The 23,009-nt window shown below is 29.5% G+C and overlaps 1 protein-coding gene across 2 annotated transcripts in view; it reads left to right on the forward strand.

Moving 5' to 3' along the window:
* The first annotated feature begins 747 nt into the window (after nucleotides 1-747).
* LOC129968823 (cell adhesion molecule 1-like) overlaps nucleotides 748-23,009 on the forward strand; it is a 164,943-nt gene continuing 142,681 nt past the window's right edge. For both annotated transcript variants that reach the window (XM_056083093.1, XM_056083094.1), the window contains exon 1: nucleotides 748-856. In XM_056083093.1, the coding sequence (XP_055939068.1) occupies nucleotides 751-856 (106 nt within the window). In that variant the 5' untranslated portion in view covers nucleotides 748-750. The remainder of the gene's footprint in view (nucleotides 857-23,009) is intronic.

Consider the following 23,009-nt stretch of genomic DNA (forward strand, 5'->3'; position numbering starts at 1 on the left):
ATCCATGGTCACATACTTGAGATTATTCGGTGGAAATGGTTTCGAATCTATCTTCCACCCCCACCCCACCCCAAGCTAGGATTCTAAAACTATAATATTAAGATCTATCTATTTTAAAATAATAATACGAAATATCTCATATAATTCACCAAAAGTTACTACATATATGATTGGAAAGATGTTATTATTTTGTTCTGTCTCACATAGAAGTTGCAGGAACTTTTTCCCTTTTAGCAATCATTTGAGCGTATTAATACGGCTTGGAAGGGACTGCTACGCTCGCCTTCTGGAAGCCTAAGAACCCTGTAGCTCTTCTTAATCTAGCCTAATGCCCGAATTCCGTGAGATAAATCTCCGTAATGAGATAAGTGGTGTTTAAGTGCTCGAGTCAAAGAAATCTCCAGCAACAAAACATCCTCATAACGACGGAAGATTAGCTGTCGAGGGAGTGAATAATTTCTTTTGTGCATCGACGCGGTTAGTTAAGATTTCTCCACTCCAAATCAATAAGATGTTAAATAATTTTTTTATTTTGCAAGTGGTGGTCCACAGCAGCTGACGGGAAATCATTATAAGCCGCTCTAAAGGGGAGGGGACAGAACAATTACTTGAAAACATATTAAGCACACTTGTTCCGGATAATGTTCCATTGATAGTAATACGCACTTCCTGATTCGTGGCACTTTCAAGGGCGCTCCACAGATGGCGCTGCCGCCGGCTGGAGGGGGAGGGGCCAAGGGTGGAGCACGTATGGAGGGAAGCGCAAATGATCGCCTGCGGAAGAATGCATGGAGAAATATAAGTTTCACAGTGATGGCCCAGTGTCTACTAATTGTCGTCTCTTTACTCATTTTGGGTAAGCTATTTTTTTGAAACATTTCGTCCGTTTCAGAATTTGTTTCGCAACGCGGAAAATGCTATTTTGAACGCTTTTTTCGATGGAAAAAAAAAGGCACAATCACATTGGACAGTAAACTTTGGTAACGAAAAATAGTTTCACCGAAGTGCTAGTCATGATTTGAAATTTAATAATTTAAAAAAAAATTATAACATTTTTTGGAATAAAGGATTAAAAAAAAAACAAAGAAAAACAAAGATCGGCATAGGCGTTTACATTCATTAGATCATTTTCGAAACTATAAAATTTTAAATGTTTGAAAAGTTTTTCATGGCTTAGAAATGAATGTCAATTAATTTGGATGTTTTATTGAAAAGAGGGATTTTTATATTTATAGGTAGTTGGTGAAAAATAATCGAAATTTCGAGTTGTTTTTTTGTTTATATCTGTGTCTCCGCTTTTCTCCTAGCTGTTGCATTTATATAATTGATACCAATTATTTATTACGAAAAGAATTTATTACAGTTTTTTAGAATACGTTCCATCTACTTCAAATAAAGTATTCTATCTAAGTCATTTAGATATTAAAGTTGTAATAGCATATTGGAAAGGTCTAACCATTACAATTTTTCAAAATTAATTGCTTACTTTTTTGAATAACGGAATTAATTGTCGTGAAAAATGTATTTTAACGTTTTAATTTTTTACACACAATAAAAAAATAGCATTTAGATATCTACATTCATATCATTTAATTTTTGGAAATTAAGTGTATTATATCTTGCGCTCTAGAAACCTAAATATCAACAATTGACAAACGATTATAGAGCAGATGGATTTACTTTTTTGCAGACGATTATTTTATCACAATGCTTCATGAAAACCAAGTTCGCTCTTAAGCAGTGGCAAATAGTGAACTTTTATGAGTCGTCTCTTTTTTAAAAAAGATGATGATTTTGATTTCACATTTTAAGAATTTTTTTAACACAATTAATATATTAAAGATTTATTTTAGATTCTTTTTATTTTTTTAATTTGGTGACGTTTTTTTTATCCATTTATTATATTTCTCTATTATACTGCGTTCACTTTCGTATTCCACATTATATACACAGACGCTAGGTCTTTGTAAATTGTATAAATAATTAAATGAATGTAATGAAAAAGAACAACCTAATTATATTTGACAAAGGGTTAATATGACTCTACTTTTCATAAAAAATTCGTAGTTTTTACAAATTTATTTATTTGGCAACTGGCCTATTTTTTTAATCAACTTGCCTGCGGTTTTCCTTATCCCTTCACCCCTAAGTAGCAGACTTATCTGCCTAATTGGAATTCCGCCCCTGTTCAAAGTAGGTGAGACAATACTTTGTCCTTTTTTGTCGTAATTTTCCAAATAATTATCGGGCTTATTTTAGAACAGTTTGCTGAGTTTGACTCTATTGATTCCTTGATACTAATGAAGTGACAATTAAAAATTATATTCCAAAAATAATTATAAATATATTTTTACTATTATTCGAATTAATATTAATATGTATTTGTTATTATACAAACATGGTGAATTACAGAAAATTTTCAAAATATTTATATTAAAGAAATTAGTTATTTATAAATGTTAAATAAAAAAAACTATGTGAAAATTTTATTTAATTCAGAGTTCTTTGTTTACTCATAATTTAAGTGTATCTAAGCGAAGGCACTGAAAAAAGTTGGCGATGTGACTTTCTATTCTGAAATATCGCGACAAATTGGTGTTTCAGATTTTATTCCTTCTATCTTTATTTTATTTATAAAATTTATTCTTACTTCTATAACAGTGATAACAATAAACATACAATAAATAATAACAAATACACACACCTAAAAATGTATTTAATGCTCGATATTATAAATCTAGTAACGAAATGATGAAAAGTATTGCTATAAAATATGCTTAAAATGTTTTTAAAAAATTATTAAAATTAAAAGAAAAAAACTTCACAAATTTAAAATTGGTATTAATGATTTTTTTTTTTTTTAAATTTTAAAGTGGTGTAAAACCAGTTTTTATGCTATATTATATACTCCGAAGTTATTGAAGAAATATTGTAACATTTTGATTAATTTTTACTTAAAAATCCGATCAAAATTAAAAAAAAATCCTTTCTTTGTGATATGCCAATGGTCTACTATGTAAAGTGTTTTGAATGCTTTTTCATCATGCTTAGAAATTTATGCAAGTTTTTATTCACTTGGTATGCCAGCAATATAAGACTAAACAAGTTAATATTTTGGGTTTAAAAAATTTGTTATTAGAGCTTTTTATTATTGCATTATCCCAATGTAATCTTTCGCTTTCAAAAACATTTCAGTATAAATTTTGTCAAATGAATCATTTTCATTCTCTCGTATACAAAATACACTAAGAGAAAGTATTGTAATCGTCCAGAAATTCGAATTCGAAATTTCGAGTCCGAAAGATACATTTTTTAAAATAATGCTTATCTGCCCATCCGTTTGAACACTATAACTAAATACATGCTTTGAGCTACATTAATGAAATTTTGTATATGGTTTATTTTATAATTTATACAACAAATTTATAAATTATCACAAACAAATTATTACAACAAATTTATAGTTTGCTATCGAATTTTGAACGAAATCCATTAATAAGAACTCTGTATATTTGGCCATCATAGTAAAAATGAAAACATACTACAGGAAGTAAAAAGCTAGGTGGATGAAATTTGATACAATATTTAGCATCCAAAGTGTAGATCCATATAAAATATTATAAAAATTTTTTCGAGGGGTTGACTGGCTGTAGATTTGTATTCTGGTATTTATATAAATCCGGTAATTAAAAAAATGTATTGAGATATATGAAATTTAGTACAGAGTTTCATTATCTTAAGTATAAATATTTGCCAGATTTTGAATCAAGTCTAACTAAGGACTGTGCGTCTGTCAACCTGTACTTTCGCAAACATGCTAACTCAAAAATGTAACGATTTTAATAAATGAAATTTTGCGACGTGTTTTTGCAACTTAAATAATAGTTTTAATTAAAGGTAATAGTACTAAAATTAAATTTTGTTTTCATTCTATTGATAAAAAAAAAAAAAAACACATCCAAGATGCATATTCGATTTTAATTACTGTGCTATGTAGTTCAAAAAGCTCATGTGTGAACCTTTGAAAATAAAGTCGAGCGCTCGTGGCATTTACGGTTTTGTCTGTCCACACTTTTAAGCGGATGTGAGAAGAAATAACATCTTTATTAGAGAATATGCGCAGAAGTTCCAGTGAGAATCTTACCCGTTTATTTATTTATAAGAGCTGGATGTTTAATGCATGTTAAAGTAATTAAATAAAAACAAAATTTTAAATGAATAATCCTTTTAGTATGGAGAATTATTAAAGTGAAAATTTGTTGGAATAATCAGCAAATAAAGTTTTTCGAATGAAAAATGATTAAGAAATATGGGTTTTCTATAGTCAATGTCATAAAATACATTAAATTCCATAAAACAGGTACATGCTGTATTTTAATCAATAGCTGTATGTCAATTCAAAATTTATGTGCTACAAAAATATATTTTTGAAGTTTTAAAATGTATTTTGTTTCCGAAATTCTCTCTTTTTTTAAGCTTTTTACTTTTATTTCTTTCTCTGAGTAAGATATTCAATTTTTATTTTCCTGTAATGTTAAATATATTTATTTATTTTCGTTTGAGAGTGTGCATAACAGGATGAATCTAATTACATGCCACATAGAAAGAAAAATGTCAATAAACAAATAATATACAAAATATATATAAAGAACTGAAAATATATAATAATACAAGTTAATAAACAAAAATATTTTCATTTCACATAACAACAAAAATATCAAATGAAAGCATACATCAATCAAAGATGAGTTTTATGAGAATAACAAGAAGAAAAAAAAAAAAAACGTTGTAATCGTCTAATGTTCGACCTACATATTTTAATAATCGCCCCATATATGACTTCCATGAGTTTTTGCAACTATGTCTGCCTGTGTATTCATAAACATAATAATTCAAGACTAACGAAATAAAAGGTTATAAGTTTAATAAGCCTCCTTTATGCCAAAATTCCACCGAGTTTTTGTCGAAATCCGAACAGGAAAAATCTTCTGTCGTCCGCATGTATGTTAAGACGATACTTCAAGAAGTTATATAAATGAAATTTAATTTATAATCTTATTTCAAGAAGTGTAAAGTTATATAAAACTTTGAAAAAAATTCAATTTACGAATCGCCTATCAATCTATCTGTCTACTCGTGTACATTTGAAACTGATGTTTTAAAAATGCAAAGAGCCACATGTGAAAACTGTGGATTTGTAACGAATTTTGGACTAAATGCATCAACTAAAAGACGGTTTGTTAATTTCCATATCTTTCATGCGTATATAAACACAGTAATTCCAAAAAAGAACGTTACAGAAAAGTGATTTTTGATTTGGCAACTGCTTAGCTCTTTCGAATACATTTCTGTCAAGAAGAAATGGTCCAAAATGAATTCTTTTCTTTTGATGAGAAGCACAAAACGCGTCATTTTATACAAGAGAAAACGAGAGGGAAACTCGCTCTAGTTCGCATTTAATGATATTAAATAAGGAACATTTGATATAGGTTTATTTATTACATTAAAAAGTTGCATTTAAGATAATGCTTTTAAAAGAAATGTCACAGACACATTTTGTTTCGAATTTGTCATATTGCTTCCCTGCTCAATAAGTCTAGTAAAAGAAGATAATTTTAAAGATATGGCATGGCCGCTGAATGAATGATAAGTCATTCGATATCAGTCTTAGAGACAAAAATGAAGGATCCCGAATATTCCAGAATCACGGCGATAGATTCATTAGGACATGGATTCCAACGTATGTTCTAGAACATTTGATTCTCTGTTACGGGGAACTATTAAAATATGTCAGGTGTAGTGGTGGATGAGTCGAGAAACTTGAGTAGTAGAGCGAAGTTTCTCTTTGTCGTGTTCCTCTCTGAGCGCTTTGTGCTTGTACGGTTTCTTATTACCGATTTTCTGTTTGTTTTAAGAGAATGTATGCTTCCGTACGCTTCGTCTGTGTTTTGTTACGTTTCATGCAGAATGAAGAATCTTTGTTTGATATTGAATTGGACTTTTTTTTTTTTTTTTTTTTGCTTTTCAATCATTAGATTTCAAATTGTTTTCCTAATACCATCAATTGCCTATAGGTATTCCAAAGTGCATATAAATTGAAATCCATACCACGGTGAATCCCACACTGCATCCCGAATATTTAAAATAAAGTTCTCCAAAATAGGTGCACTTTTCCATGCTTTGAAAAAAAATGTATCGTTATCTGATCAATTGTTTAATCGTCTGATGATAAAAGGCAAATATTTTACACATATACAAGAATGTAATAATTTTTTACACGAATCTTAAAAAAATTATGGATGAAAAATAAGTTTAAATAAATTACGTAGTTGGGAGAATGTAAAAAAAGAGACAAATAGAGCTATAGTTGCAATTTGACTCCTAGTTACCGATATCCTGAGATAAAATCTGGCTTTGTAACCATTTTGCTGTACATACAAAGCTATTTTGAACGCAGATTGAAGCAGCTCCTGGTACTGTTCTCGTCGTCTGATTGTGGTTAAAAATTTTGAGGTCTGCCTCAAATTAATCCTAGCGTTTTTTTCTAATTGAGATGCAAATATAATTTAAACTAAATATAACGACATTTCTAATTAATTACTTTTTGCAAGTTTTGTCTGATTTATTTTATAATTATAAAAGCATATGTTCCTGTATAATCTAAATAAAAAGTTGGTTCAATAATAAAATAATATTTGTAATTATTATCAAATAATTAATGCTATAAAGATCCGACATGCATTTTTTATTATTTCATTTAAACTTGTTTTAATTTTTATTTTTATATGCAATATATTTCACTAATACCAACTCTTTTGAAAGTAACTAATCAGCAAGTAAATATTCTGCTAGTTAAATTTGTAAAAATTTGATATATAAACTATATATATATATAGAGAGATATTCAATTAAATTCAATGTAAATAAAAATCCGGTTTTAGAGGCTTAGACGGGGAAAAAGGTCCCGCGAAACTTAAAGGCCCCTAGAGGTCTCCAGCATTATTATATGTTTCAACGCTAATAATAAATTCTAATTACAAATTATTGATTTGAAATGTTTTTATATATAAAATAATTACTCAAATTAATTTCAGTATTTATAATTAATGCTTCGTTTGCAGTATTTTCTTGAACGTTTAGAGAATTTGTAATTTTTTTCTCTGTCAACAAGTGGTCGCATACAGAAGACAAGGTTAAAGAAGCATTGATTTTTTTAAAATACCTCTTAATATTTTTACACTTGTGTTCCCCTATAGGTGGAAAAAATCTTTCGCAATTCGCAACCATTTCTCTAGGAACAATTTTGTCACGACCGAAAAGCTAGAAAAAGAACACGAGAATGGAGCTTTAATTAAAGATTGCATAAAGGAAATTTAACTAAAATGTTTACGTGTAAGTTTAGCAAAAAGTTACAATTCGAGATTATTTTTATTTTTGCTTATAAATATGAAAAGTGAAAGAAAAGACATGTAAAGCCAGGGAAAAAATTTCGTGACAATGTATTTTTCTGTGTAATCTCTTTTGGAGTGGATAACTATAGTTTTTAATTTGCTATGAATCTATAATACTGTTTTAATGCAATGATGGATGGAGAAATTTAAATTTAATCTAAATGAATGCTGAATAAATGCCCATTAAATGATCCCCAACCTTGGAAATGAATTTAATGACTTAGATAATAAAAAATAATGCTTCTGGGAAATGCAAGAATTACGACCCTGTCTTTATAAGGAACTGAGATCTGATGATATTTCTAAAAAAAATTAAATCTGATGTCTCGGCCTATCTAAAGACTATAAAAGTGGAGGCGCTTATACGAGTAATAATTTTCTTTTTGGAATTCACGGATTTTGCTAGAAGCTGTACGCTATTGCTACTTTATTAGAGATTCGCTGTCTATTTGTGTTGTTAATGTCTACATGTTCTATCTTTTGTTACGCCATAAATGTGCATTTAATACATGCCCTCCTTTTTTTTCCCCTTGAACATTCTTGAAATGAAACAGCATTTTCCATTAACCAACGTGTTGGATATCTTTTTGTATTTTCGTAACAATATAATAAAAGAATGTTTGCTACACTTTTTTATTTATCTTAGCGTAGCTCATTATTTAGTGATGATATACCCCTTAACTTGCTGATAAACTAATGGAATAGTCAGAATTCCACTTTATATAAAGTGATTTTGTTGAAATAGCACTCGTCCATGAATTCTTCCAACTGATGCAATCACATTTAGTTATGTTCTATCTGTTTCTTTAAAATGGGACAAAAACCAAATTAGTAAAATTCGTTTAAATAACCATTATTAGTGACCTACTACTTTTATTGATCTTATTAATGGAGATATGTATGTCCCCTTTTTCTTACAAAACCTATGTTTTTCAAATAACCAAATTAAGTGCATGAATTTTTGATCATAAAACTAGTATATTGTGTTTTATATTTTCCATACGAGGGTGGAGCATAAAATCTCGAAGAGAGCAAGTATATAAAGACATCGTTACATCCGTGATCTCAGAATGAGCCAAAATACTTAGTTAGAATGTAATTTAGATCTAAAATATTCTCCAAAAAGCATTTACTATGCATATTTTTTACCTATTTTTATATCAAATGTAAATTAAAATATGTAATCATCAAAGCATTATATCTCAAGATTTTAATGAAAAATGGCATTTTAGTTTTCCTTGAGTTAGAAAAATTCAATTTTTATTTCCTCATGCCCAAAGCAAACAAGGAGAAAGTATTGAAATCGTCAAAAAACTGGAACTCAAGATTGTGACGAATTTCTACGTTTCAGACTTCCATGAGTTTGAAATACATACTTTTGGAATTAAATTTTGTCTGTCTTTAAACATGATAACTCAAAACGAAAAAACGAGCTAGATGGGTTAAATGTAGTCACATTACACCGCATTTTTCTAGAATTCTAACAAATATTGAACGAAATTAAAATTCATTCAGTGAAGCCTGTGTGCCCGATTATAAAAATATAAGTAAATACAATAACTACAAAATAAAAACGATATCGATAAAATTTGGAACGCAGATTTAGCATCTAGTGTGTTGATACATATGAAATTTTGAACCAAATCTGCCAAACGACTGACCGCCTGTTGGTCGGTACTTTCGAATGCATGTAAATAGAATAACTGAGATAAATGAAACTTGGTTTGTGATCGTGTAACAACAACTGCAGTTCTTTGTCAAATTTAGATTTCATTCGGCCGAGAAAAAAAACATCCAAAATGCAAATTCGATTTCCGAGTGCTTGTGTATTGACCACATGTCAAGGATTAATCACTAAAAAATCGTTAAAGATTAAAGCCGGAAATCATTATTTTGTACTAATGTTCGCCAATGTCATCCAAGACATTCTCGGCCTTAGCTAATGTCCATAGTTTTATGAGGGCAAAGAGGTATATCATCTTTATAAGTCATATCACTGACTCTCCGACACGCCCGAAGGCACACGGATAAAAAATACTGAATGACCTGACCGCCACAACAGCAACACTGACGAGAACTGTGGTTGAATCCTAAGGGCTATCACCGGCCACGGTACAGCCCTTCCCGAAGGAAGAACGTCCCTTCATCGATGGAAGGGGCCAGACCCCCCTTTTTCGTATACCCTCCAGGATGACAACATCCAACCACCATGTCGGAAGCATCTCATCTTCATTTCGAGGTGCCCCTGGGGGATATCATCTTTATAAGAGAGCATGCGGGCAAATTTTGAGATGATCTAACCCACCGGTTGGTATTTTTCTTGCTCGTTTATTTCGAAGCGAAATATCAGGAGGCAAAATATTAAACAGTGTTTGCACCAAGCACTTTTTAATATAGTTATACTCCAAATTGTTAACTTTATTTATATTTCAAATTGCAGATTAATACAATAGATATTAGATTGTTCTAGATATAAATACTTCTCCAAATGCTATACTAATTTTTTTTCAATATTCTATGAAGCGACACAAAAAGGAGACCATATTTTTCTTAACACAACGACTAATGCTCTCAAGTGAGACTAAGACAAGATAGAATATTACAGTACCATGATATTATATCTATAACTATTACAGCTACTGGGGATATGAATTAATACGGGGCAAAAGACAAGACAAACAAATCAAGCTTAAAAAATTATCAGGCTGCAATGTCTCAGAGGAATATTTCGAAATGGTTGTATCATATAGTTACTCTGTGGAGTAAATCATAGGATGGTGTAACCTGGAATGGAAATGGGTTCTGTAAGATGTCAGTAGAGCTGTGTTTTTCACAATGCATATTTACTGTTTTCAATTTAAGATTGCTACCATTGATCAGTAAAATGTTTAATGTTAAAACATAAATGGGAAATGGGAGTAAATAAAAATCAAACGTCAAGTATTTTTGTAGTAAAAGCTTCAAATAAATGTTGTTACTAATGATAAAATAATTTAATATAATGCTGTTACTAACGATAAAATAATTTAATATAATGCTGTTACTAACGATAAAATAATTCATTTAAAATTATAGAGCATATATAGGTTTTACAACAATTTTTATTTTTGAATATTGATCGAAACCAGCAGGAGTTGTCTCCTTAAAACTTTCTTGCATAATCTCTAATAAAAATGTTATTCTAAAGAACGTCTTACATGGCATTGGCATACAATAGTGAAATATTTGTCTTTGGCTTGAATTTAACATTCATCCTGTCATCCTTGGAGAATTTTTTGGCGAGTATCCCTAGCATTCTGTTAATAGTATTTCGAAAATAGAATTTATATTTTAGAGGCGTTTATTCATCTGATTGAAACAAAAATGTGACACAAAATTTTACTAGTCGTAAAATTCCATACCAAATTTGATATATGTAAGCCATCGCGTTTTGAGTTATCACGTTTTTCATATTTCTGAAAGTACAAACGGACAGACGTTCAACTCTTGTTAGACTTCACTCAAAATTTAACCCCCGGGGGGGACACCTCGAAATGAGGATGAGATGCTTCCGGCATGGTGGTTGGATCTCGCCACCCTGGAGGGTATACTAATAAGTGGGGGATCTGGCTCCTCCCATCGATGACGGGAATTACTTCCTTCGGGGAGGGTTGTACCGTGGCCGGTGACGGCCCTTAGGACTCAACTACAGTTCCCACCAATGTTGCTGTTGCGGCGGTCCGGTCATTCAGTTTTATGGTTTAAATCCGTGTGCCTTCGGGCGGGTCGGAGAGTTAGATGGTTGACTTCATTCAAAATTTGAAAAGTGTGTACACTACAGATGTTAAATCTATGTACCGAATTTTATCTCTCTAGTCCTTTCGTTTTGTTACTATCGTGTTGCCTTATATTCGAACAGATGGATTTCCTCTAAGCAGATTTTAAAGAAACTTTGATAAAAATCTGCAAATTTGAAGTAAAGACCGTATATGAAATTTCATCCATCTAGCTCAAAGCTTTTTTGAGTTATCTTTGCCACAGACAGACGGACATTTTCCAAAATTGTGTTTTTCGAAGTCAGGTAGTTCTGAAATTTGGAGATTTGTCAAAATTTCATATTTGTATTTTTTGACAAAAGCTATACTTTCTCTATACTACGTATACGAGAAATTGATGAATTCTATACAAGCAATTTTAAATAGAATTACGCTCAACTTACATCAATACTAAAGTTAAGTCATCAGAATAAATAACACCAATTGGAAAAAAAACCCCCATATGACTTATAGAAATTATTTGAAAAAAATGCTACTATCTATTTGTAAAAATTGCAATAATTTTTGCACGAATCTTATATAAGAGCAAAATAATCTTGCGGTTATATTTGAGAAAAGAACGAAAAAATGCAAGAAAAAAGATGAAAATTGGTAGAAATAATCATTATCCTTATGATGAAAAAATATTTGGGAAGAAACGCGGAATTTCAGGAGAATTGACCATTTCGGACCAACAAACCTTCAAAAATATTTTGGGGGTTAGGAATTGGTGAATAAAGTTCATCGATGAATTTAATTGTCAGGCTTAATAATATAAAACCAATGTCTTTAATTTTGTATGTTTCCATTCATTTCAAAACAAATAAGCAATTAATTTCTTGATTTTTGCTTTCTAATATACATAATTTAGAGAAAATATTGCAATCTTCAAAATATTCGAATTTGGGAATTTGATGAATCTCCACGTTTTAGACATCGTTGAGTGAAAAAAAAACCCCACATTTTTTAAATATGTCTGTCTGTTTGTCTGTGGCTAAGATAATTCAAAAATGTTTTGATCCTAGACAGATGAAATTTGGTATATTATCTTGATACGAAATTCCTATCAAATGTTGAGCAAAATCCGTTCAGAGGAAGTCTTTCCGTCTGGCTGTTCGAATATAATTTAATACGATAAATATAAAATGAAAAGAGCTAGACAGATGAAATTCGGTGCACAGATTTAATGTCTATATTATAGACACTAAGTACAGTCTGAGCCAAATACGACAAGGATTTGACCGTCTGTTGGTCTGAACTTTCAGGAATATGTAAACACGATAACTCTAATTTGCAATGACTTAAATACATCAAATTTGATATGTGATTTTGTAACTACAAATGGAGTTTTGTATCAAATTTTTGTTTCAATCTGTTGTGAAATGCGGGTCTAAAACGCAAATATGATTTTTGAATATTATTAACAGTATGCCAGGGATTAATCACCAAAATCCTCGTCAAGCAAATCACGATAGATTCAATAAAAATGCTACATTCAAGCCAAAGATCAATATTTCGTAATTATTTGTACGGCAATGCCACACAAGGCTTTTTCTGATGTAACACATTTATTATAGAGAATGCGAGAAAGTTTTAAAGAGACTACTTTCGCTGTTTTTTTAAAAAAAGAATTGAACAAAAATAAATAAATAAATAAACAAATAATTTTTTTATTGGTCAATTAAATTGGACAAGAAAAACTTGCGGATTAGGCGATTAAAGATAGACAGGGGAGGACAGATGTTTTATTTTAATGATAATTTTCCTTTTAATTTATTATTAACAGCCGCAATTACATCAGCAAAAGTTTAGTTTTATTAAGTTATCCCGTCTCAATCACATTGAACAATCAGACTTCTTTTGAATGAATTTCATTCGAAATTACATAGAAATTTACAAATATAATATAAAGCCTTATTCTTTCATCCAGCTCAAAGCTATTTTGAGTTATTGCATTCACAAAGAGACAGTCATAATTCGAAAATGTTTTTTATGGTTTTTTATATATATATATATATATATATATATATATCAGGGAGATCTGAAATGTGGAATTCATCAAAATCTAGTTTGGCAGTTTCTGACGATGACAATATTTTCTCTTTGTGTATTTCATATGAGAAAGTAAAAATTATTGAAATTAAAGAAAAAAATTTAATGAAACAGAAATGGCGCCATTATGATAGCATAAAAATCATTTATGTGAGAAATATAAAATACCACAAATTAATATGTGACTATGCGGAAGGAAATTATTATATGTGACTATGAGGAATGAAACTAATATGTGACTATACGATAATATATTACTATGAGGAATAAAACGCTCCAAAATAGTTATAATTTTGAATATTTGCATACAAAAGGATTCAAAAGACATTTACGATATCAAATTATATCAGTTAAGTGGTAAGATTTTTTAAAAATTAGAAAAAAAGGCTTTTTTTGGCTAAAAAGAGGTATAAAGCAAAAATCTTCTAATGTAAAGGTTTATCAAATTCTTTTCTTAATATTTTGCAGATAACTTAGGTAATATATTATCTAGTTCCTGAGCTAAACAATCAGTTGTATATCTTTCAATTCTTTAAATATTGGTGTTCGACTGATAAATAACGCGAAATTTTCAATTTTTTCATGTTGTGAAGCACTGAAATAACTGTACAATATTTCTAAGTGAATAGATTATTTATTCGTTAATTCAGAAACTTTAGAATATATTGAGAAATGGTTACACCAAATTTGAATGAAATATATGCATTAGATTTTAATTTATGAGGCTTTTCATAAGAACATTTTATCAAAGGTTATAATTTGAGAAAATAGCATCTAAAGAGGTAAAATAGCATTAAAAACGTAATTAAAGGCAAATATAAAAAACAGAGTAACTTACCAAAGAATATATTTAAAAACAAAATTCTAACGATTTTATAAAGATACCTGTTCAAACTTTAACAATATTAAATGAAAAAAAATATATATAACTTTGCAAAAAAAAATCGACTTTTTAATGTAGTTATTTATCTAAATTTTGAATCAATTTATATTTTAATAGGCTGTTTATCTTAAAATTTTCACTGTGACTTTTTTTTGTCTTGCAGCACTTCATGAAAATAAGACAAAAGCTATTTATTTGTATAAAAGACATGCAAACAAATATTTATCTTTTTTTTACTAAATTTTTTTAACTGTACACCGATCTGTGTCTGAAAAAAAAAACATTTTCGTAATTTTATCTATTTGTCAGAGTAAAGGGTATATAATGCGACAAGATAGGCGAATGAAATTTGGTGTGGAATTTTTACACCCATAGTGGAAATTTGCCATGAAATCTTTTAAAAGAAATCTGTCATCAATGTGCGTGGAAAAATGATGACACAAACAAAACGAGCTAAATAGATGAAATTTCGTATATGATTTTATGGCTATATTTTTAGATCGGTGTCAAATTTTGTACCAAATCTGTCAATGTTTAAATATTTATTTACCTATCTAAGCAAATGCGTGTAAACGAGATAAATCTGAAGGTCAACTGAAGTAATTTTAGAGTAAATTAACACAAAAATAGTAGTTATGTGTCAAATTTTGGAAATAAAAAACTGTCCGCTGGTAGACTGTCTGTTTATTTATTTGTGTAAACAAGAATATGATAATTTGAAAATATAATAATATAAATAAAGGAAATATGGTATTCGATACTAAAGATTTATGTTATTTTTAATTAAATTAGCCAATAACAATTGAAATCAGGACTCTTACTTGAGATCTACTACTGAGTTACGTGCACGCACGCACGCACTCACGCACACACAAACACCGTGTAATCTCCATTTTCAGGGATATTTTAGAGATCTTCTTAACCCATAACCTTAATATTGATAAAGTATAATTTATGTATTCTGATGATGATTAAGTGTGTGCCAAAAGTGTCGTTACACTGGTAAAGAGCTCATAATTAAAAGAAAAGAATATAATTTAATATACGTCAAAGGTATAGCCATTGAAAAAAAAATCTTTCATACACATGTGTCCTAGATACAAAAGAAGCCAAAGAAAATTTAAAAAAATATAAAGGAACAGTCATAAAAAGAAAACTTGGAGAAGATCTGAATGACTCAAGCTGAAGAACCTATATAATATTTCACATTAACAGAAATATTTAAACATTTGTCCACGTAAATTGCTATCCAATATAAGCAATTTAAACTTAGGAAACAGAAAAAAAAGAGAAAGAAATTAAAATAGAAAATAAAAGAATTTTAAAGAAAAAGAGAAAATATATAAATGAATAAATGAAACAATAAATAAATAAATAAACAGGAAAAAATAACTAAATACATTGACATAGTCTAAGATAGAGTCCATGCTCTGTAACAAAAGGATAGAAAAAAGAGTTGGTTTTGCATTTTTTTTTTTTTTCTTATGCTCACAAGGTACTGTCCACTTTTAACAATACTTTGACTTTCTCTATGCATACTTTGAAAGGTTCAGGCAATGGTAGAGTTTTCTACTGTTAAAAAAAGTTTTAACACTTGAAGTACTAACAGGAATGCAAAATTCGTATTCAATAAGGTACATTGGTATACAACCCCGTATATTTTGTATTGGTTATTGAGATGAATAATAAAGTAAATAAAAATGTAAAATATCAAATATTTAAATTTTGCCTTCATTTTGAATGAGATGATGAAATTGCCTTTTGGTTTCTTTCGCCATAATCTATGCCCTTTATTATAATTTATCTAAATTAAAATGCGATAAATTCAAAATTATTTCTGTTTATAATCTTTAAATAAATATTTTTACAAAAATTTTAATCACAAATAAAAAAAATATTGTTTTAATGTCAAAAAACAAAAAGAATGACTGACTTTTTTTTGTAAGAAAGAAGTAAACGAAAGAAATTTTAAGTACAAAAATGTAATGTTATTTTACCATAATAGCATGAGTAGACATTTCAATTCTAACACATTATAGTTTGGATTTGTGACTTTTTTCAGTCATTTTGCAGATTTGCGGCCCGGGTTATTTGACTCAATTACCCGTGATACTCAGATCACAAATAATCGGGACTTCACTGTTTCTTTTTTACAAATTCCGAAAAAAGGATTCTATTTTTATATGTCCGATTTAAATACATATGTGTAAACTCAAGTAGTAGATCTTTTGCGTCAATGCAAAAGTGGCGTAACACATATTAAACAATTTGTCAGGAATGCTGTTCGTCCAGTCTTCTTATTAGAAAGACTAGATTAGGAAGGTTAGATTTATTGAAAGGTTAAAGGTCTTATTTTGTGCCAATTGAGCTAATAATTAAACACTGAGATGAATAGAGAACTGAAAGAAACTATTACTGGTGATAATGCAAAAATGATCACTTTGTTTTCGTAAATGGCTTTATTTGGTAATTAAAAAACAGACAAATCAAAGTGCACGATAAAGTATAATATAAACGTAGGAATAAAAATATTGAAGTATAGGATAATGTAACATTACTAGAAAATTTCTAGATCGTGTAAAAAATTTTTTTATTGCATGAAATAAAAAAAAAAGCTTGTTTGTTTAGAATTTAATTTTAATATATCAGATAATTAGTTTAACTTTCACGTTAGAAAGTATAGAAAGGGAAAATACTGTATGTCATCAAAAATTTGACATGAAATCTTTAATGAATTTCCACTTTTGTCTAGATAATATAGAAAAAAATACTTTTTATTTTCTCGCATACGAAAAGAAAGCACTGTAACCTTCAAAAATAAATAAATAAGTAAATAAATATTTAAAAAAAATTCGAATTCGAGAATTTGAAAAATCTGTGCTTCCAAACCTCTCTGAGTCCGAAAAACATATTTTGAAATAATATTTGTCTGTCAATATAATAACTCAAGAAGTCTTTGAACTATACAGATGAAATTTGGTAAAAGACCTTTAATCCAATTTTATAGATTTTTGTCAAATTTTGAAATGAATCCTTTCAGAGGAAGAATGTCGAGGCGTTCAAACGGAAGTAAACACAATGACTACAAAACAAACAGATCTAGATGAATGGAATTTGGTGCTTAGTTTTAACATTTAAAATGTAGATCCGCATAAAATTCGGAAGCGAATATCTCAAAGGGTAGACCACGTGTTGAACTGTATATTCACAAACATGCAAAAGTGATAACTCAAAAACGATATGATTAAAATGTATAAAATTTGAAATGTCATTTTTCGACTACCATTTTAATTCTGTGTCAAATTTTGATTTTAATTGCTGGGAAAAAAGGCATCTAAATACACATTTGTTTTTTTCTAGTTGTTTTTATCCGCATGCTAACGATTAATCGCCTAAGATTGCTCTCTAATAGAGTCTTTCGTAATTATCTAACATGGCTCTTGCGCTAGTAAAACTCGCAATCCAATCCAAGTCAGTGGCATGTAGTTAATAATGCACGTGTATTTATTAGAATACACGTGTATTACGTGGCATGAAAAAGTATCGAGGAAACTATTAATGCTGGTTGAATTATGTGAGAAAGATAATTAAAAAATGGAACGAAATAAGAGGTAGAAATTTAATTTTAGATTTTTACGCCAAAAAAAGTACAGAATTGCCTATTTGTATTAAATTTTAACAAGTGAAAGGCTTGACTGTTTTTCTATATTTGTATTTGAGTTTTTGTGAATGAGACAGCTAAAAATCCCGAATCGATGGACACATGAAGTTTGGTATTAAGATTATTGATCTGTAATAAATTTTTGAACGAACAGTTACAGTTACAAAATGCATTTTCTTCAAACGATAGAATAAATTTGAACGTAAAACTCCCCATATTGAAGATATCCGATAGAAGAAATTTAAACTCAAAACTCCCCATATTGGAGATATCCGATAGAAGAAATTTAAACTCAAAACTCCCCATATTGAAGATATCCGATAGAAGAAATGTAAACTCAAAACTCCCCATATTGAAGATATCCGATAGAATAAATTTAAACTCAAAACTCCCCATATTGGAGATATCCGATAGAAGAAATGTAAACTCAAAACTCCCCATATTGAAGATATCCGATAGAAGAAATTTAAACTCAAAACTCCCCATATTGAAGATATCCGATAGAAGAAATTTAAACTCAAAACTCCCCATATTGAAGATATCCGATAGAAGAAATTTAAACTCAAAACTCCCCATATTGAAGATATCCGATAGAAGAAATTTAAACTCAAAACTCTCCATATTGTGGAAAATGTATAAAGATACTTGAGGGGACAATGCTTCGACCAATTGTTTACTTTGCCATGAATTATCACACAGATGGATAACAAAATACAGAAAAAGGTAAAATTAATGGGGCTATATTATTTATTATACAATTCATTCAAAATATGATATTCAAAAATATGATTTAAACTTTTTTTAATGCTAATGAAAGGAATAAAGTTTTAAATGTATATTTATGATGATAATGAAGGAGGGAAAATATCTGTATGCTTCTTCTGCTTTATTAGTCAGACTGTTTCACCTAGAGCTAGTTAAGGTTTTAGTGAGAGTAGTCTCACCAAAACTTTCTCGTTTATTCTTTAATAAAGGTGATATCTTCCTTCACCTGCATAAATTTGTGAACCTTGGGGAAGATCCAGTGCTCAGATTTTTATTTTCAGAGTCTTAAGCATGGGAAATATATGCTTCCTAGTATAGCAGAGAAAACCGATTGTCATACATGTCAGTTGCATGTAACTGATAAACAAATGTTACGAAATATGGATCTTTGATGTTACTTTAGCACTCTATTGAATATAGAGGGAAATATTTGGCGGCTTATCGTTGGCATACGGTAAATACAAAAGTATCGGAAAATTGAATACGTATTTTAGATGCCATTTTTTCGGCTCATTGGAACCAAAATTTCAGTCACTGCACATGATTTTATTTATTTGAATCATTGTGTTTCTGAGTTATTGACTTTATATGCATATGAAAGTGCAGACAGACTATCAACAGTTCAACAGTTTAGTTCAAAATTTAATTAGAATTTATATTTTAGCTGCTAAAACTATTAACCAAATTTCATTTAATTAATTTGTTACGTTTTAAAACTATGGGATTTGCATACATGCAAAATTACAGGCAGATAGTAGGTCAACCCCTTGTCGAATTTAGTTGAAATTTTATGTGGATCTCACTTTAGATACTAAACCTCTATTCGAAATTTTATCAACTCTTTGCATTTGTTAGTTATCGTTTTCATTTGTATTAGGATAGACAAAATTCCTTTTAAAAGATTACAATTTTGACTGAAATTTTATAGAAAGCTACAAATTTGGTGTGAAGTCAACATATCGAATTTTTTCCATCTGGCTCAAATCGTGTTCACAGATATATAGACATATTTCCAAAAATGTGTTTTCTGGACTCGGAGATGTTTGAAGCGTATAGATTCGTCAAAATTTCGAATTCAAATTTTCTGAAGATTACGATGCTTTCTCTTTGTATTATACTTCCTGTACGATTAAATCATAATTCTATAATGCATAGTTTATTAAAAGATTTCTCCATTAAAAGACCGAAGATTGAAATTTCTTCTTCGACGTTTTGACAAAAGCTAATGCTGTTACCAGTATTATTAAGTGAATAAAACATAATTTTATTCTTTTATTATAAAACATAAGCTTATTTCTATAGTTATAGTTCTTCGCTGTAGAATTTTATGGCAGTAATTAACAGTCCCAATTTTGTGTAAAAATTTGACTAAAATTCATTGATCTTCCTTATTACGTTTTTAGGTGGTTGTATTTACTCATGCAAAAACAGACGGATTGACAGACATTTTACCCGTTGACTTATTTGGTGCAAAGTTTGATATAATTTTATAATTTTTATGATAAAATTGTATACCACAATTCACTCGCTTGGTACGCGTCGTTTTTAAACTATCATATTCATAGATGCACAATTTCAGAAATTTTTTTTTTTCTTTTTTCTTTGATAAAGTTGTAATATTGGATACTACCAGTAAATTACACGATGATCTATGCTATATAAGATATATATAATATAAAAATCATTCCAGACATTCCACAGGATTGACTGAAACACGGTTATCAAATATAACACGAGGTTTTTCTTGGGTGATGAATGCTCATCAAGAAAGATTTTTTTTATATTAATTAGATTTAGATATTAATTGGAATAATAAGTATTTTCTTCAATACATTTAAAATATGTTATAGCAAAAAAATGTTTCATTTTTATACCAATTAAAAATTATAAAATTTACATCTCAGTTTATTTCCTTTCAATGTTTTCCCTAGTTTCAATAAATTAAAAAAATGCTTCATATTTTGCAACAAACTTTTTTGTTTTAGATATTGTATTTATGCACATGCATATTGAGAAGTTATTAACACATTATTTTTGTTTGCAGGCTTTTGATGCTAAAATTAAGGGCAAATTTTTGAAACTAATATAAAATGGACAAATAAATTTTAAAACATTGCCAAGTCGCGATATTTTGAACTGGATTTACTTCAATAGATGGTTGCTATTTAGTTAAGAAACCATAAATAAACACAATCTGTTTATTTATGGCACAAAGACTATTTATTTATTTATGACACACAAGACTATTGATTGAGCAATCTTATACTAATTCATTAAGCTGAGAACCCCTAAAATTCATTGAAATAAAGAATTTTTTACAGATTTGAAGAAAAGTTCCTTTTCAGAATATGAACTTGTTTTCAAAAACTAGTGATCGCATGTTATGGTGTTTTCTCTTTATACGTCGTGTACTAGAAAGTAAAAGAAAAAAAAAGTTATTTTGAAAAGACGCTAAAAAACGTGTATTCTGACATTAAAAATAAAATGCCATTCTTATAATTCTGAAAAATAAATGGAACAGAAGATATTTATATTAATTTATTTACAGCTCCAAGAAGTTTTCGAAAAAAGCAAAATTCATCAAAAACAATAGAAAAGTTACCTTACTATTAAAATTAATATGAAAAGTTGTTATTTTCCAAATTTTAAAATGTTAAAAACCACTTTGTTTAGAGCATTTTATCTACATAATCATGTGAACGACATTAAAAATAAATACATGTTCTAATTTTATGATAGTTATATCTCGGACTTTCCTAACACTTCAAACTAATTGAACCCTCTATAATATACGGTCCTTGTTAACAATAAGATTTAGAAAGAGCATCGTCGCACCTTCCCATCAGAAGCGAAAAAAAGAATAATGTCCCGCCACTTTCCTGATACAAATTGCCCCTTGCATTTGAGGTTGTTACACAGAGTAGCATAGAGAATCGCCATTTTTCACCACTAATTATTGAAAATTGCGCACAAAACCAGCAATTGCACTCCCGGAATCTCAGGCTCTATCAGAAGACAGGGGAACACGTGCGTAAAACGAAATGATGTTTGTGTCAGGATAGGCAGAAAATAAATGTTCAGGAAAGTAAGTTTCCACTGGTGTGGACCGTTTAAAAACGATGTAAGAGCAGTTTCCACATGTGAAGGAAGAGATACATAATCAGTTTCATGTGGAATTTTTAGATATTTAGATTTTAATGCTGGCAGTGTTGGTTCTCGGATACTATATCTTTATTCTCGGATATATGCCGTTTAAATATATTGGTAAAACCGGGCATAATAGGTATCTGTTATGTTAGGAAACTATTATTCCTTGTTTAGAATGAACGGAGATGGAAAAGCAAGCACCGTTTTCGTGCAAAGTAGTTACACATCTATGCAGTACACTCCCGAATATCCGGCCTAATGTGTCGGAAGGGCAGGCCGGAATTCTATGAACTCATTTTCTTTGCCATCAATACCTGAAGACAAAGTTTTTATACCAAAAATCACGGTTATAATACGTATTTTCTCACTGCTTATTGAGTACTAAGCCTTTCATTTATCTCTAGCCACGTAAAATGTGAACGCGGCCACGTTCCGGTGAATTATAGAAGCAATTGCCGGTAACTTGTCTAGTTAAAATAGGAGGCTCTGTATTGGTAGTTTATAATGTTTATATAATGCACTTCACGTTTCAAGAAGTTATTTGGGAAAAAGTAAGTTAAAGGATATAAAGTATTCACATTTTAACATAAATTCTATAATGCCTAACTTTGGGAAAAAGTAAGTTAAAGGATATAAAGTATTCACATTTTAACATAAATTCTATAATGCCTAACTTAAATGCAAGAAACATAAAAAAAACATTTACGGAAATTATAAGCCTACTTCTTAAGAAATTGACTCAAACTTATTTTATTTTTCACTGATAAATGATTACACAGATATGAAAAGGTAACGATAACGCTGATCTTTTCCAGTCACAATTTGTATTTTGCACACGACACATAAAAAGAGCAGACACCCACTTTCAATGCCTTGGCAATGTTGCTAATGCGGCTTGCCATCCTCATTTAATTAGGGCAAAAGAAAACTAAGACGGATAGTACAGAAGCCGGATACTTGGGAGTGTACTGTATTTATAAAATGTTAACATACGTAACACAGAAATCGCTTTTATCCTAAATTGTCGAATGGCAACTGTAAAATGTAAGCAAAACACTATACGAACGAGTAAATTCATATTGTTGCTGGTCTCAAAGGCGGCTAGTAACTTATAACAAAATATTTTTACTACATATTGAATATACATAAACATATTATTTCCAAAAAGTATTTCTAAGCATAAAAATTTTGATAGATGTTAAATTCGTGTTATATTAATACATTTGACATGGTTGCTGAGAAGCAACATGTTAATT

The sequence above is a fragment of the Argiope bruennichi genome, chromosome 5 (assembly GCF_947563725.1).
Source record: "Argiope bruennichi chromosome 5, qqArgBrue1.1, whole genome shotgun sequence".
Classification (NCBI taxonomy): domain Eukaryota; kingdom Metazoa; phylum Arthropoda; class Arachnida; order Araneae; family Araneidae; genus Argiope; species Argiope bruennichi.